The sequence below is a fragment of the Apteryx mantelli genome, chromosome 1 (assembly GCF_036417845.1).
Source record: "Apteryx mantelli isolate bAptMan1 chromosome 1, bAptMan1.hap1, whole genome shotgun sequence".
Taxonomy (NCBI): Eukaryota; Metazoa; Chordata; class Aves; order Apterygiformes; family Apterygidae; genus Apteryx; species Apteryx mantelli.
This window is the reverse complement of record NC_089978.1, coordinates 153,522,921-153,536,495: the sequence shown is the minus strand read 5'-3', so window position 1 is coordinate 153,536,495 and position 13,575 is coordinate 153,522,921. Positions and strand designations below refer to the sequence as shown.

General features: G+C 41.0%; 1 protein-coding gene across 6 annotated transcripts in view; it reads left to right on the top strand.

Annotated features, from left to right (window-relative positions):
• ERC1 (ELKS/RAB6-interacting/CAST family member 1) overlaps positions 1 to 9,118 on the top strand; it is a 312,721-nt gene extending 303,603 nt beyond the window's left edge. For 3 of the 6 annotated variants that reach the window (XM_067307213.1, XM_067307196.1, XM_067307182.1), the window contains one exon: positions 1,981 to 9,118. In XM_067307213.1, the coding sequence (XP_067163314.1) occupies positions 1,981 to 2,118 (138 nt within the window). In that variant the 3' untranslated portion in view covers positions 2,119 to 9,118. The remainder of the gene's footprint in view (positions 1 to 1,980) is intronic. The other 3 variants (XR_010885944.1, XR_010885943.1, XM_067307204.1) reach the window with 3 other exon arrangements.
• The last annotated feature ends 4,457 nt before the right edge of the window (positions 9,119 to 13,575 follow it).

Below are 13,575 nucleotides of genomic sequence, written 5' to 3'. Positions count from 1 at the left end.
AAAGCACATAAGAATGCATTAAACTAACGTTCTGCATGCAAAGCCCAAATAATTTACTATATGCTGCTCTGCCTAGTAAAGGGAATAGTGCAGCAGGCTTACCATTTTAATTTCCTTTCTCTCACTTTTGTCTACAGAAGTCTATACTATAGCTTCCTTAAAATGTTTTTGTATTTATTCTGTAGTCATTCTTAGGTTCTTTGTTTTTATGCAGTATTTCTTGCAGTAACCCTGTTAATCCTGTAACCATCTCCTATGCCTTGCTTGATACCATCACTAAATAGAGACATTCTGGTTTATGTGATTAAAGGTTTAGTTGTAGAACTATAACCTTTCCCACTGCATTGTACTCTTACTAAGACAAACACAAAACTCAGTTGTCCTGATGCCTGACACGTCTCTCTGTTTATATAATGAGCAATGTTACAGAAGTACAAAATATAAATCAAGAAATTCATATACCAATGACCACCTATCCCTTCGTGGATGAAAAATTCCTGTTAGACATTCTTTCCATGTCACATGTGGACACTGTACAGTTCCAGTGAAAATGTATTGCAACAGTAGAAATAGCATATTAATAACCTAAGGATAAAAAATGTTGCAGGATGGTCAGATAATACTAGAAACTCAAAACAATGAAATTTAAAAATGCAGCTTCAAAAATAGATAAAATAGTTGTTACAGCTGCTCAAAATAGCAAAGAACTTTGAATGCAAAAGCTTACAATAAACTTCAGAATCCATCTAAGAACTGTATGTACCTGCTACAAATATGCTTGTCTTATATTCATAGGGAGTATACTTTATTAGAACAAAATATATCCCTGGAAAAGCAGATGAGGGTTTTTTTGAATATATAATGTATGTTCTTGAAAGCTTGTCCAGTTTATCTGACTGTATCATCTGGTCTAATAAGAGATGCTGCTCCTCCTTGTTCTGTTAGCTCCTTACACCATTGTGACTACAGTAATCCCTAAAATGCCTGCACAAATTACAGGCTTACTTGGGATTCTGCACTGTTCACAGACTAGCGTGGATTTTATCAATTCCTGGTCAGATAAATAGGTTGCTAAAGGCAGACGTTTCCTGCTCTTCATTACGATTCTGCGGGCCCCTAATTATGGCAGAGATATTAGACTCAGAGCTAGACACTGTATTCAGGTATACTCCAACATGTGTGGCAGGTTTGTAATACCACTTACTGGAAAAATGCAGTTTATAGACCATACAAGTTTTATAGACCATACAAAGTTTTAAAGTTCCATGTCTCATTTTGAGCTAAATTCTGAACGGAATTGTAGTAATCTGAACAAAGAATAATCAAATAGGAAGCTTATAGTTAGTAAACAAAAAATGTGTGTGCTCCACCACAAATCCAGATAGTATGCTTATGACTGAGTTAGAAAGTATAGTCTCTGAGCAAAGTGAGTATTTCCATAGAAAACTTAGAATTCTGGTTGACAGTGAATATAGAATTTTTACTGATTTCATATAGGAAGTAATTCTAAAGTAGTATCCTGTGAAACATCCTGTTATTCATGAGTAAAAGTCAAGTTGTTTAAAATAGTTAATATACTAGCAAAATGCCTGTTTCTTCCAGAATTCAGTTGCTTTCAGAAGAGTATTCTACAGAGGAAGCTTTTCTACATAGTTATCATAAAACAATTTATCCTGGAACAGTTAAGCCACTTAGTTTCCCCATGTTGACATGACCTTAACTGGGAAGGTCACAAGCCCGGTCCCTGTAGTGTGAAAGCGTGAAACAAAGAGGGAGGACTTGGCCGGTTTCTGTAGGCTGGTGAGAGAGTCACCAAGGAAAGATGTCAATCCTGTTAAGTGCCCAGCATGTTATACCTCTGCTAGCTCCCTTTCTAAAAATATTGTTTCAGTTTAATGCTGAGCCTTCGGGGCAGGACCTGTGATACGATGAGCATGTTTAATACCAGCGAATAAAAGGGGCTGTGTTTGTTTCTTGCAGCTTCACGACGAGTTAGAAAAGGGTGAGAAGGAGAGTGCAGAGCTGCAGGAGTTTGCTAATGCCATCTTACAGCAGATAGCTGATCACTGCCCTGACATCCTGGAGCAAGTCGTCAATGCACTCGAGGAGTCATCATGACCTCGGCCACCAGCCCCGCCGGAGCAGCGCACCTCATGGCCAAGCCCAGTCAGTCCAAGGAGTCATGAGAATGGAGAGGAACGTGAAAGACAGAAAATGGAATAGAAACTTCTGGTGCACCTTTTGCAAAGAAAACAAAAGCAAAAAAAAACCTCTAAAAACTATGTGCTCCCTAGGTTCTTCCAATCTGTGATTAATCAGTCATGGTTGCATTCATCTTCTCACTGCCTTTTTACTTTATAATCCGCTTCCCCATCAATTTTGTTGTCGGTATTGTGACTTTCGGATACAGTTAAGCAGAGCTCTTCCAAGTCAATTAAGCAAAGAAGAGGGGAGCCACTGAATCCAAGTAGATCTAGTTGAGGTTGCGGAAGGGTAGCCTTTGCCTTTTATTCATTTATTGCTTCTTTTCTTTTTTTTCATAAAAGCTGAAAGCATGAATTTCATAGTGCTAAAACCTAAAACCAAGTGTGCTGTGATTATGGCTAACGACTGGCCAGCATCAGCTAGCTAGCTCAGGTCTTGCTGCCTATCTCAATGTTTCTTATGTTCTTAAATAACAAAGAGGGGAGAGGAAAGTTTCCCTATTTGGTCCTGTTAGCTACTTCATCTAGCAGCTGGGGAAGAAGGTAGGCATATTGGTACTTTCTGTTTACTTAACTTTGATTTTTATTGTTCAGTGATCTGACTCTGAAGTGCTGTGTGTGACATATTTTCAGATAATTGTTTTCATTTGTTGGCTTCTTGAGTTTTTTAGCTGAGCTTTCCCATCATAGCTTACATCACCTATATCTCTTAAGTTCTTATTTTATAGAGAGCTCCCTTCTTTCAAGCAGGTGTGGTCAACAGGTCAGCCCTCCAGACTCAATTTGTATAGTTTGCCCATCGATACTTTTCAGGCAATAGCTTTGTGAACATTAGCTGCCATCAGAATAGTCTTAGGCATTTCCTACAGGAGAGAATTGCATCATTTAGCTTAAAAGTATGATTTTAAAACTGATTTAGGTGAACTGGTAAATAGTTCTTACTATAATTATAATGTAATTTATTTTGGTTTAGCTTAGGTTGACAAGGAATCAGTTTGAGTTCAGAGCAATAACCCATTCATAAAAAGAGCAGCATCTCTGCTGGAGCTGGCACCCAGCTGAATACATAGGTATAACATCACAGCTTTAGTTAAACCAATACTGTTCTTAATATATATGAGGCCTTGGTCTTGCTCCCATCAGTCTTTGACTCTTGTTAAAGCCCCTGCTGACAGGTAACATGACCTCCAACAGCAGACTGGTTTGTCATTGGGGTAACAAATTAGAATCCCATTTTATGAGTAGAACGTGGGTGTTCATTCTGGGACTCTGCATTAATGGGGGGATGCACGCTTTCCCGGCTACTAATAGTTGTATGTGTCTGAGGGCACCTGCAGGACAGAACCCTTTGAGATCTCCCCGGGTGCTCCTTAAAGGAATTATTCCCCTTTAGCTTTCTCATATTACTTAAGAGAACAAGAGGAGGAGGAAAGGAGAGCAACCATCAACACAGCAGTGGAAGGAATCTTGGCTTTCTAGTCTCTTTTTTCCTAATTATGAATCCCCTGACTCCTGTGGCTGTTGCTGTAGCTCTAACTGATTTTACAAAATCTAGAAATATCAGCTGATTACAGTGTTCATAGTCCATCTCTCAGTAAACCTCCCATTCAGAGCCTGCAGTTTAATTTCATATAACTTACTGCGTTTTGAGCTTAATCATTAAACTGTTATGCTAAGTAAAATGTTTCAGTCACTTTCAGGAAAACTTCATTTCTTTGTCTTTTAAATCCACAGCACAGCTCCCCTGTATGTCTTTGTCTTATTTTTATCTTTAGAAATGACTGATTTCTTCTAATGGAAAGGAGATCAGCAAAAGTTTGAGTAAGTTAAATGCACCCTGTTTTTCTCAAACCATCACTGAAAATTGGGCAAGATTGACAGATCCTTTATATACCTATATAGACTATATTGAAAACTAACTGATTTAAAATAAATCACATCTAAATTCATTCTACTTTAATGATTATCAAAGGATATAGTGAGTCATCAACACTCTGTGATAAACAACACCATCGGTAAAATCCCTTCTGGCTAGGGTGCCCAAAAGAACATTTTCACCTGCAGTTTTCTTCAGAAGAATAAACTGTGTCAATAGCCATAGCTAAGTCTCCAAAACAGAGGTGGCTCACACCTTTGGCATATTTTGAACTGCCAGTGCTTTGCAAATCTGGAAATGCAACTTTAGTTCTCACTGTAGTAATAGCCTCTGTCTGCAGCTTTTTTTTTGTCACAGAGCAGGAGAGTAATGGGAACCTGAACGTTTGCGAGGGAGAACTACCGGAAGGCATGTAGACAGTGACTGTACATACCAGTGAGCCATGCCTCATACCAGAACCACCCCCTCGGCCCTATTATTTGAGTCAGCACGTTTTGATAGGAGCCGTTGTTTTGAAATCTTTCCTCTTGCTTTTTCTTCATTGCCCCTAATTACTCACTCAAGGAATTTAATGCTGCCTGTAAAACCCACAGCCATCAGCCTAACATCATCGCACCGCCACCACCAATCCTGGCTATCTCATTAACTTATATGGTCAAATCTCCAGCTGCCCTGGTTCCCTGCTGTAAAACAATCCCTCCTCTGTGAGAAGCTGTAGAATTTCCCTTATCGATGGTTCAAATGACTCCTGCTTGTAAACCTCTTACTGAGATGGTCCTCGATAGTGTTTCTGCTGTAGGGGAAGGGGGAGGGGAGGGGAACCAGGGGTGGTCATTTCTGGCTGTTATTTCAGTTCCACTTGTTTACTGCTTTGCCCAGACATCACAGGAAAAGTCGGGTTTTCAATGCTGGTTCTTCTGGGTCTTTAATTCAGCTGCCAGCCTGTGGCTATGTTGCCAGCGTTGAAAGTGCCTCAGCAAAGGGCATGTTGCTGGCTTGACAGCGTGTGCAGGACCCGCCAGCTGAAACCAGGTGAATCTCACTGTTTACACTCTACGTGTCTCCCAGCCTCTTCCTTGAAAGGATTTGTCAAGCCTGGCTAGTTTTCACACTGGCCATTTGGTCTTTATCTCCGAGCCACACACCTGCTGTTCCTCCCATCTGGATTATTGGGCCTTTGCAATTTTTCTCATTAACTACTGTTATCTTCTAGGGCTTCTAGACTTAACCATCTTAAGCACTGATCTTAGACCTCAGTAAAGTGCTTTGGAGGAGAAAGCAGATCTCCTTTAGGGACAGACTTGATCTGACTTGATCTCCATTGAAATATTTCAAATAAACTCTCAATCCTGCTTAGAGATCTTGTCATGTTGAATAGCTTGAGGAAGTATGTGGTTTGGGAGATGCTGCTGGCTGTGATTTAATGCTGAACATGCCCAGTGATGGTTTTTCTTTTCTCTTGTATGTAATACCAAACCATTGGCCTTAGGTTAAAAGTGATGGATTTTGTTATCATAATCCATCAAGATGTGGCATATCAGGCACATGGCAGAAGGGGCACATGTGTGCACATACTGGGATGCTCATCCAGTTGCCCAGCCCACCACAACTCTTTCAAAATCTTATATCCAGATGTCAGCAGCCAGGGAGACCCAGACAGTTTCCTAGAGCAATGGTCATACAATGCAACAGTAATTCTAGGAAATTCAGGTGCCCTTCCTGCTTCCTGACCACAGAGTCCAGTTCCCAGGAATCTGTGGAAACTTACTTTTTCTCCTTCTGTTTAATGAAGTTACAGTTGCTAAGGGAGTTGCGAAAGTTTTAATTGTTTTAATTTTTTTCCTTTCAAGCTGTTATTTGTAGAGAACCTGAGAGATGTAAGGACTTGAGGAGCTCTTTGTAGAAGATTTTAAGTAAGCTGTTTTAGCTGGGTTTTAGCTAAAAAATAACTCAAGCCTGAAGCCCATGTACAGTGTAAAAGCTGGCTCTCCAACTATGCTTGTTCATGATCTCCAGGAGTCCAAGGTCATATTTTCCTCTGAATCAAACCTCATTTAGAAACACTAAAAGGACTTTAGAACACTAGAATTGCAGCGTGAGAACATTAGCACTGTTTTGTGATTGGAAGAAGAATTGACTGGAGTGCATCCCAAATGAAACTCTAAGCTTCTGGTATTATCTCTCATTTTGACTGCCTTTAACCAGCTTTCCATCTAGGAAATGCCAAACCCTCCTTGGATTATCCATTTTCTGCAAAGTCCAGGGGATCGAAAGTGACAGTCACGTGATGCACAAAGCTGTATGTGCCGTTTCTGATTGTACTGCTGGAATATACCTTCTCTATCAGATTTTCTGGTGCTTTGTGGATCTCAGTATTTTGCACAAAGGAGCATTAATGTCAAAGATCCTGTACACATAACCCTGTTTTCTGAACCAAGGGGCCTCTATCTTCATTTGCCCCTGTAATTCCCACCCGTTCTGCTGCTAATGCTCAGTTTGTTGGGAAATTTCTACATCTGCTAAAGGGTTAACAGGGCTGCGTCCCCACTCCTGCACTAATTGCCAATCGTGGCCACTGAGGGGTTCTTTACACAGGGTGTAAAGAATCAATGTGCTGACACCCTTGTAAAGTAAAAGTTTCACTAGATCAGTAGCGCCCATATTCCTCAATGACTGATGAAATGAAAAGGGAAATAGTACAATCAAGGCATCCGATAGTGAAAGAAGCCTCTGCTCAGCTCCCCATCTGCACTGAAAACAGGGAACGTGAGAGAGGAACCGGAGGGTTATGGATAACTAACACTGCCCCAGTGAAGCCAGTGGGGTGGGAGGGTCAGGCAAAGGGCACCCTGGGCTGCTGCAGCTGGCAAGAGCAGCTCTGGGCCAAGCTCCCAGTCCTGGCAGGGTGGCAAGGAATACGAGTGCCGGGGGGGGGGGGGGTGTTTAAACAGAGCAATGTTTTTAATTGTTTTTTCCACGTAAATGGAAGGAACCTTACACAACAAGCAAATCCTTCTGAACAAAATGGCTGTGTCCACTGACTATTTTTTAAAAAAAAGAAAAACTGTTTCAAAACTTTTTAGTGTCAAAAGCATAAACACAAAAATCCTGACTTTTTCCAGTGTGTGTGGTGAGTGCTGTAACCCTGTCATCAGTACCTCTCCTGATTTTTTCAGGGGTGTTTTTTCCTGTTTTGTTTTCTGCTTGTCGATATTGTCTGTGTGGTCCTAAGGCTGGGGCAGTTACCAACAATGTGTGTCTGTTGTCGGATTAAAAAAGGTAGTAGTAGAACTGAAAAAAGATGTGTTTTAAAAATATATAAAAATAAATTTCATCAAAAGGAATTCAGGTAAAGAACAACAAAGCCATGACTCCTCCTCTTGGGATTGTATGGAAAAGGATTCGTGGGCTCATAATTATAACCAGTTGCCTTTAACAGGCTTTTGAGGTCCAAGACAGCTTGGCCTCTTAAGAAATGCTACGAACCCTGTAGTTTAAATTCATGCTTTCTCAGTTTTAGACTGTACATGCTACACATGTAATACAGAAATGGGGGAAATGAAACAGTATTTTAGAAAACAGTCTTTTCTTGTAACAGTTATCTACATTGGTTGTCCCTTGAACTATGAAACGTTGATGAAAATGGCCAAATATTTATGGCCAAATTTTCACTGTTTTCTGCATTACATCTGTAAATGCCAGGTACATGTGCAAGCATAGATTGCATAGTACAGTTATTAGTTGCATGCATGCCCATTTTAAAAAATGTATCTCTTTGTGTCCCATATTGATCACATATCCACAGTTGATTGTGTTACATTAAAGGACTAGCAGCTGCCTCTGCTGCAGTTACATCAAAGACTGCACTGCTTAAAAGGAACAATGTGAGGATAATCCGTCATGCAATGTAAACAAAAAACCCACACAAATCACTTTACCTGTGATGCTAGGTAAAGAATTTCATTAAATGAATGTATTTTTTATATCAAATTTATTTATCACATGCTATTTGTCTGCATTTTGCACTTCTAGTTTGGATCTTGAAAAACAAGTGGATCAGTTTTGCTTTTAAACTTCTTGCATTTCCACTTTAGGTTCTGAATGCTATGGTGGGTTTTTGTTCAAAATGTTTTTTTTTCCATTTGGAAACTGACCAAAAAGAGATCTCTTTATCACCTGTGTGTACTGTAGTCTCATACATTGTAAAATGTGGTTATCTAAAATCCAGATTTGGAGCCAGTCTTAAGTAGACGTTGCTCCTGTAACCTACCCAGTCTTCCCAGCTCTCCATGGACATGGACAAGTCTCAGTCCCAGCAAAGTATGACCACTCTTTGCATTTCATTTAGCAATATATGGGAAGATGTCTGTCCTCCATGCCTGCGCAGAGGCAGTTGCATTTGGCCCTTACTGAAACACTTGGTATGGTATGTCTGGGAAGGTTGCATTGGCGAATGCCTGTATCTCTTCAAATTCTGAAGGACAATGAGTCAAATGGGACCATGAACAGGGGGATAATTTCTGTGCTTGTCTAACATGCTGCTCCAAGCCCACTGAAATAGTATATTGCTGTTTCCCTCCAAGTCAGTAAATGATGAGGGCCGCACACCAGGTTCTGGTTTACAAATTGCTTGTGGGGGCAATCTAGGGGATTGCCCTAAGGAATAGGAAAAAAAAAAATCTGTGGGGTGCTGCATCCACTCTACCGACATGGTTCCCTCATTTGCTTTGGAAGAGACGCGTTGCACTTTAGTGGAGGGGGAGCCAGGCTTTGGGTGTGGGATCTCGTGTACTTGAGTTCCTTTTTGAAATAACAGCAGCGGGAGACATTGATGTCCATGATGCAAGTGCGCACGCTGCCTTCAACTTGTATGTGTTTTATTGATGGAGTCATGTTACTGACAGGATAATGAAATTGCAAAGAAAATGTGTTATATTCAACTTTGCCTTGATAATATAAACACTTTGTTCATTTTTTTTCTTCTTTTTTTATTCACAGACTAAGTTCATCAGGAAATTATAAAATTATTTAAAAACTCTGTGCTGTGTCTTCCTTTCAGTGAATTTCAGTGTGCCTTGCTCAGTGCCTGCTCCCTGCGTGGGCAGAATTGGAGGCACTGAGGAGCCCCGGGTGGCCCTGGCTGCTGCCGTGTGGCACTTCCCTGAGACCAGGCTTGAGGTCCAATTTGTTGCCCATCTGCAGACCACTGGGGTGCCCCGGGACAATCCTGCCGGGGGTCTCAGCCACACCATGTGCTTGGCAATGTGCTTGGGCCTCAGCTCAGGCTGCCTGCGAGGTGAAGGTGAGCAAGTGTCAAGTCACGGGAGTGTCCCAGTTACTCCTGAAACCTCGCAGGTCAGGTAAGTGTAGATATAGCAATGCTGTTTAGAGCGAGCTGTTTCCATTGTCTCTCCCTCTTGCCTGTTTTCCAAATAAATGCGACTTAAAGGTTGCTAAAGAGTGACTGAAACCCAGATGTGCCTCCAGTGTTGAGTCAGTTTTGGGATCACGTCTTATGGAGTAATGTGTTTGGAAAGACTCGCTGTGCAAAGGCCAGCACGACTAGCCTATAGCATGTTCCATGCGAAACCAGAATGCGAGTCCTGTTCCCAAGGCATCGGCTGCCGTAAAAATAAGAGAGAGTTACAGCTTTGTCACATAAAATGACCCATGCCCCGCTGCAACACTGAAGGAAATGGATTCCACCCAGTGTCCAGTTTCCAGCTGCATTTTGAGGACACAGGAAATTGCCTGAGTAATGTCACCATAAAATCTCATTTTTCTGGCATTTTTAACTGTTCTAAGGAGAATAGCATTGCAACACTGGGTCTCGGTGATAGAACAATGTCCATTTTAAACACACTCCACCAGATTCTCCCCAGCTATTCCTGAACCCTGAGAGAATAGGCTTCTCTAAGTCAGAACACTTCCTTTCTAATGAATTTCTCTTTTAAATCCCGTTTCTTTCTCCTTTTGCCTATCTGTGCAGCAGCTTTTTCCCTGGAATCTCTTGCTGTCCATGTCCTTTCTGCTTTCTATAGAGTTATCATTTCAAGGGACTCTTAAGATACTTACTGTTTCCGTAACAGCAACTTCACATGCAACAGGAAGAGGCATCCTGATCTGAGTGCCTGGAAGTCCCACTCCCTCCGCTAATTGGATTTCAATCACTTGGTCTTCAATCAAACACATAAAGCAGTGTGTGGAAAAAGGATACATGGGGATTAAGGGTCTCAGGAGCTTTGAAAGGAAGAGTCCATTGGCCTTTTGGTTCCTAGTCTGTTTTATGTTCACTTTAGCATCTTTGGCTGAGAAGAGAATTCATGATTACAGTCAGGCCAGGGTGTGCCTGGCTTTTACAGTGGAGTCCAGATCAGCTGAATGAAACCACATGCCACATAAATTTAACCAATTACTATACAATGGGATATCAGTCAGTTTGAAGGCGATGTAAGTGCCATTTCCGAATGGTTCGTCCTTTCAAAGTGCAAGGACAAGTGAAAGGCAAGAGTCGCAGGCACCATCCATGGGAGAGCACATCTGCAAGCAGAGCAGGGCCATTAACTCTGCAGCACAAACTGGCTCTCACTACTTGGTACATTGCACCGCTGTATCCCTGCAGGCTGACTCATATTTTAGATGGCCCATAACAATAACATTATTCATGCTACAAAGCAAAGATGCCAAATCCCTTTTGTGTATTATCAGGTTACATTTTATGTATTGTGCAGTAAAACACAACAAGGCATCTGAATAAAATTGTCTGTGTTGACTGCTGTTACTGTGACAAAAAGCAGGCAAGACTGCAGTGAAAACCAAAAATGCTCAGCCCTGTGATTGAACACACACAAGTTTAAACATTTTCCTTTCTAATCTTTGTCATGTATTGCAAAGATAGGTTATAGCGAAAAGTTGCTCTCTTTGCTGACTGGCCTTTCACATCCCACATGCACATTTTCTTGCAGAGTGCGACACATGCTCCTGTTTGCTGCTGCCTTTGTTCCCATCCATTGTACTGCAGCAGACCACCTGCAGCCACCGAGCGAGCACTTGCTGCTCTTACGGGTGGTGGGAACCATGCTGTAACATGCTAATGTGAGTTAGTTACCCCAAAAAGCACTGACACAGCGCTCCATACTCAGTGTGACAACCAGGTTTTCAGAGCTGTGTGTGCGTGTTGGAGCCTCTGTGTTATCCAGAATCCTGATTAAACATGTTCTTCAGCATTCTAGTGAGTATAATTTTGTAAATCTGTTTTATACTAGATAAAAACCTGCTCTAGCATAAAATTGGGATGTAGGTCTAAATTACACCGCTCAGGGAAACCGTGCTGAAACTGTATCAGTGATCCACTGGGAAGTATGACATGTTTAGGCTCCCATTTCCAACAGGCTCTGCTTATCTGTGCTGCATAGATGCCTCTTGTTTACACAGATTGATGCTATAGGGATGCATAAGATCTCCTGCGCATGTGTAAGATTACCAAAAACAGATATTACAGACTAATTGTCTGCACTAATGAGGTGGTCTGTGTGTGCCTGGTGACCTTTAGACTGAGACTGAGATATCAAGTAGCTGCTCTTTTCACTGGGCTTCAGGACATTTGGAAATCTTGGGCAAAAGGCCAAAGTCCTCTTTTCTTTTCCTATCTTAAAAAACCTTCAGTCCAAAGAAAGGGAACATGCCCTGTAAAACTAAATATATTGCAGTTGTGGACATACATAACAAAAATAATTATGAACAAAATTTTCTTATCAAGCAAACAGAGCCAAATCTTGTGTTGTTGATTGCATTTCTGAGTATACTGATGTTCTGTTATAATTTATAAAAGTGGAATGGCTGGGACCAACTTAGATATAGTGGCAGGGTTATAGCAATTGATCCTGTTGGTATGGGCCTTAAATCTGGATGCTTTAAAGTACGTGATGAGTAGCTTTTACCAAAGAGTTACAATTGCAAAAATTAAAACAGTTCTAAATGAGTCACTAAGTAGATGAAATATTTAGTCCTCTGTTAAGCAGCCAGTTTGCGTGAATGGGTCACTTATTTCAGTGGGAATGCTGCTGCTGTCTGTAGAAGCAAACCTTGTGACAAGTCAAGTTAAAAACATTTGGTTTCTTCATGTATTTAGAAAAAGGATGGGTTGCTGCTCTAACTCAAAACCCCTCCTAAAAGGATTTTCTTTCAGTTTGAGTAAACCTTTCATTTTCTGTAACGGTGGACAATTTTGGAGAACCACAAGTCTTTGAATTTACATGAACGCTCTTAACTCTATTATATAATGCATAGAAACTGTTTTTAGCTTTGAACAGTATATCATCTTGTAGACCAGTGTATTGAAGTGCATGCATGCATATATATCTCTATGTATCTGTGTATATCTGTGTGATAATATATATGTGTAGCTGCATGCTAAAAACTATGTTCAAAGAATACAAAGTTTGCAAATTCAAAGGTCTGGAAATCAGAAAATCTACATGACTTCATGCATAATAGGCCCATGATGCAATTTTCAGTGATGTATTTACATAACTATTTTTTGTTTGACCTTTCCTTCATTAAATGTGCAAGATAAAATGATTTCTTCAGATCAGTAATTACACAGACCCTAGTACTGCTGTCATCCATGCCTTTACCAAGACCACCGGTTTTCTGTTGCAAGCCTCTCGTTACTTTGATTCTATAAATCATCCCTCACATCAGTGACCTCTTAGAAATCAAGGGGCTTGTTCCAATAACAAAGGAATAGCCCTGAAGTCCTTCAAAATTTTCACAAGACATGAGCTCATAACTGCTTTAACTTGTTTCTAAAATTAACCAGATCCTGACATTTAGGAAGACCCAGACTTCAAATTCCACGGTTTGCAAGTGCCTGGAGCAGGGGATTTGGTCTGGCACAGCATATATATATATCATCCAGATCCAGAGCTAAATTTTGGTTCACCTCTTCTATCTGTACATGTGTTCCTTTGTTTAAGTTGACTAGAACAATCTTTTTATTTCTGGGAGATGTGCATCAAGCACCTATTTGGGTACTTGGCTCAGTTTAGATTTCCAAGTGTAAAAATGCAGTTTAATTCCCTTCAGCCATACACCCGCGCTTGCCCAAGCCTTCAGTTTGCTTATGTGCTCGTGTTCTTCTCCTGACAGAGGTATCTGATCCTTCTGTACAAAACATCTGTCAAGGATGCTTAAGGCCACAAAGGACCTACGATTTAACAGTGCTCGTACCTCTCGTACAGTGAGCGTACCTCTGCTTCTACCATCACACCTTCACTGAACAGAGACCAGCACCAACACGGCAGTGGCTTCTACAGTGGCTCCCAGGGCGTGCAGGCACTTCCCCGTGCAATGAATCTTTGAACTTCAATTGCTGCCACTTATTTCTAATGGTTTTGATAATTGAAATCTTCACATAGCAAAAAGGAATCTTGTCTCCTCACATGGCTGAACATTAACTATGATCAGACACCGCACCCGGCATCCAGCAAAGAT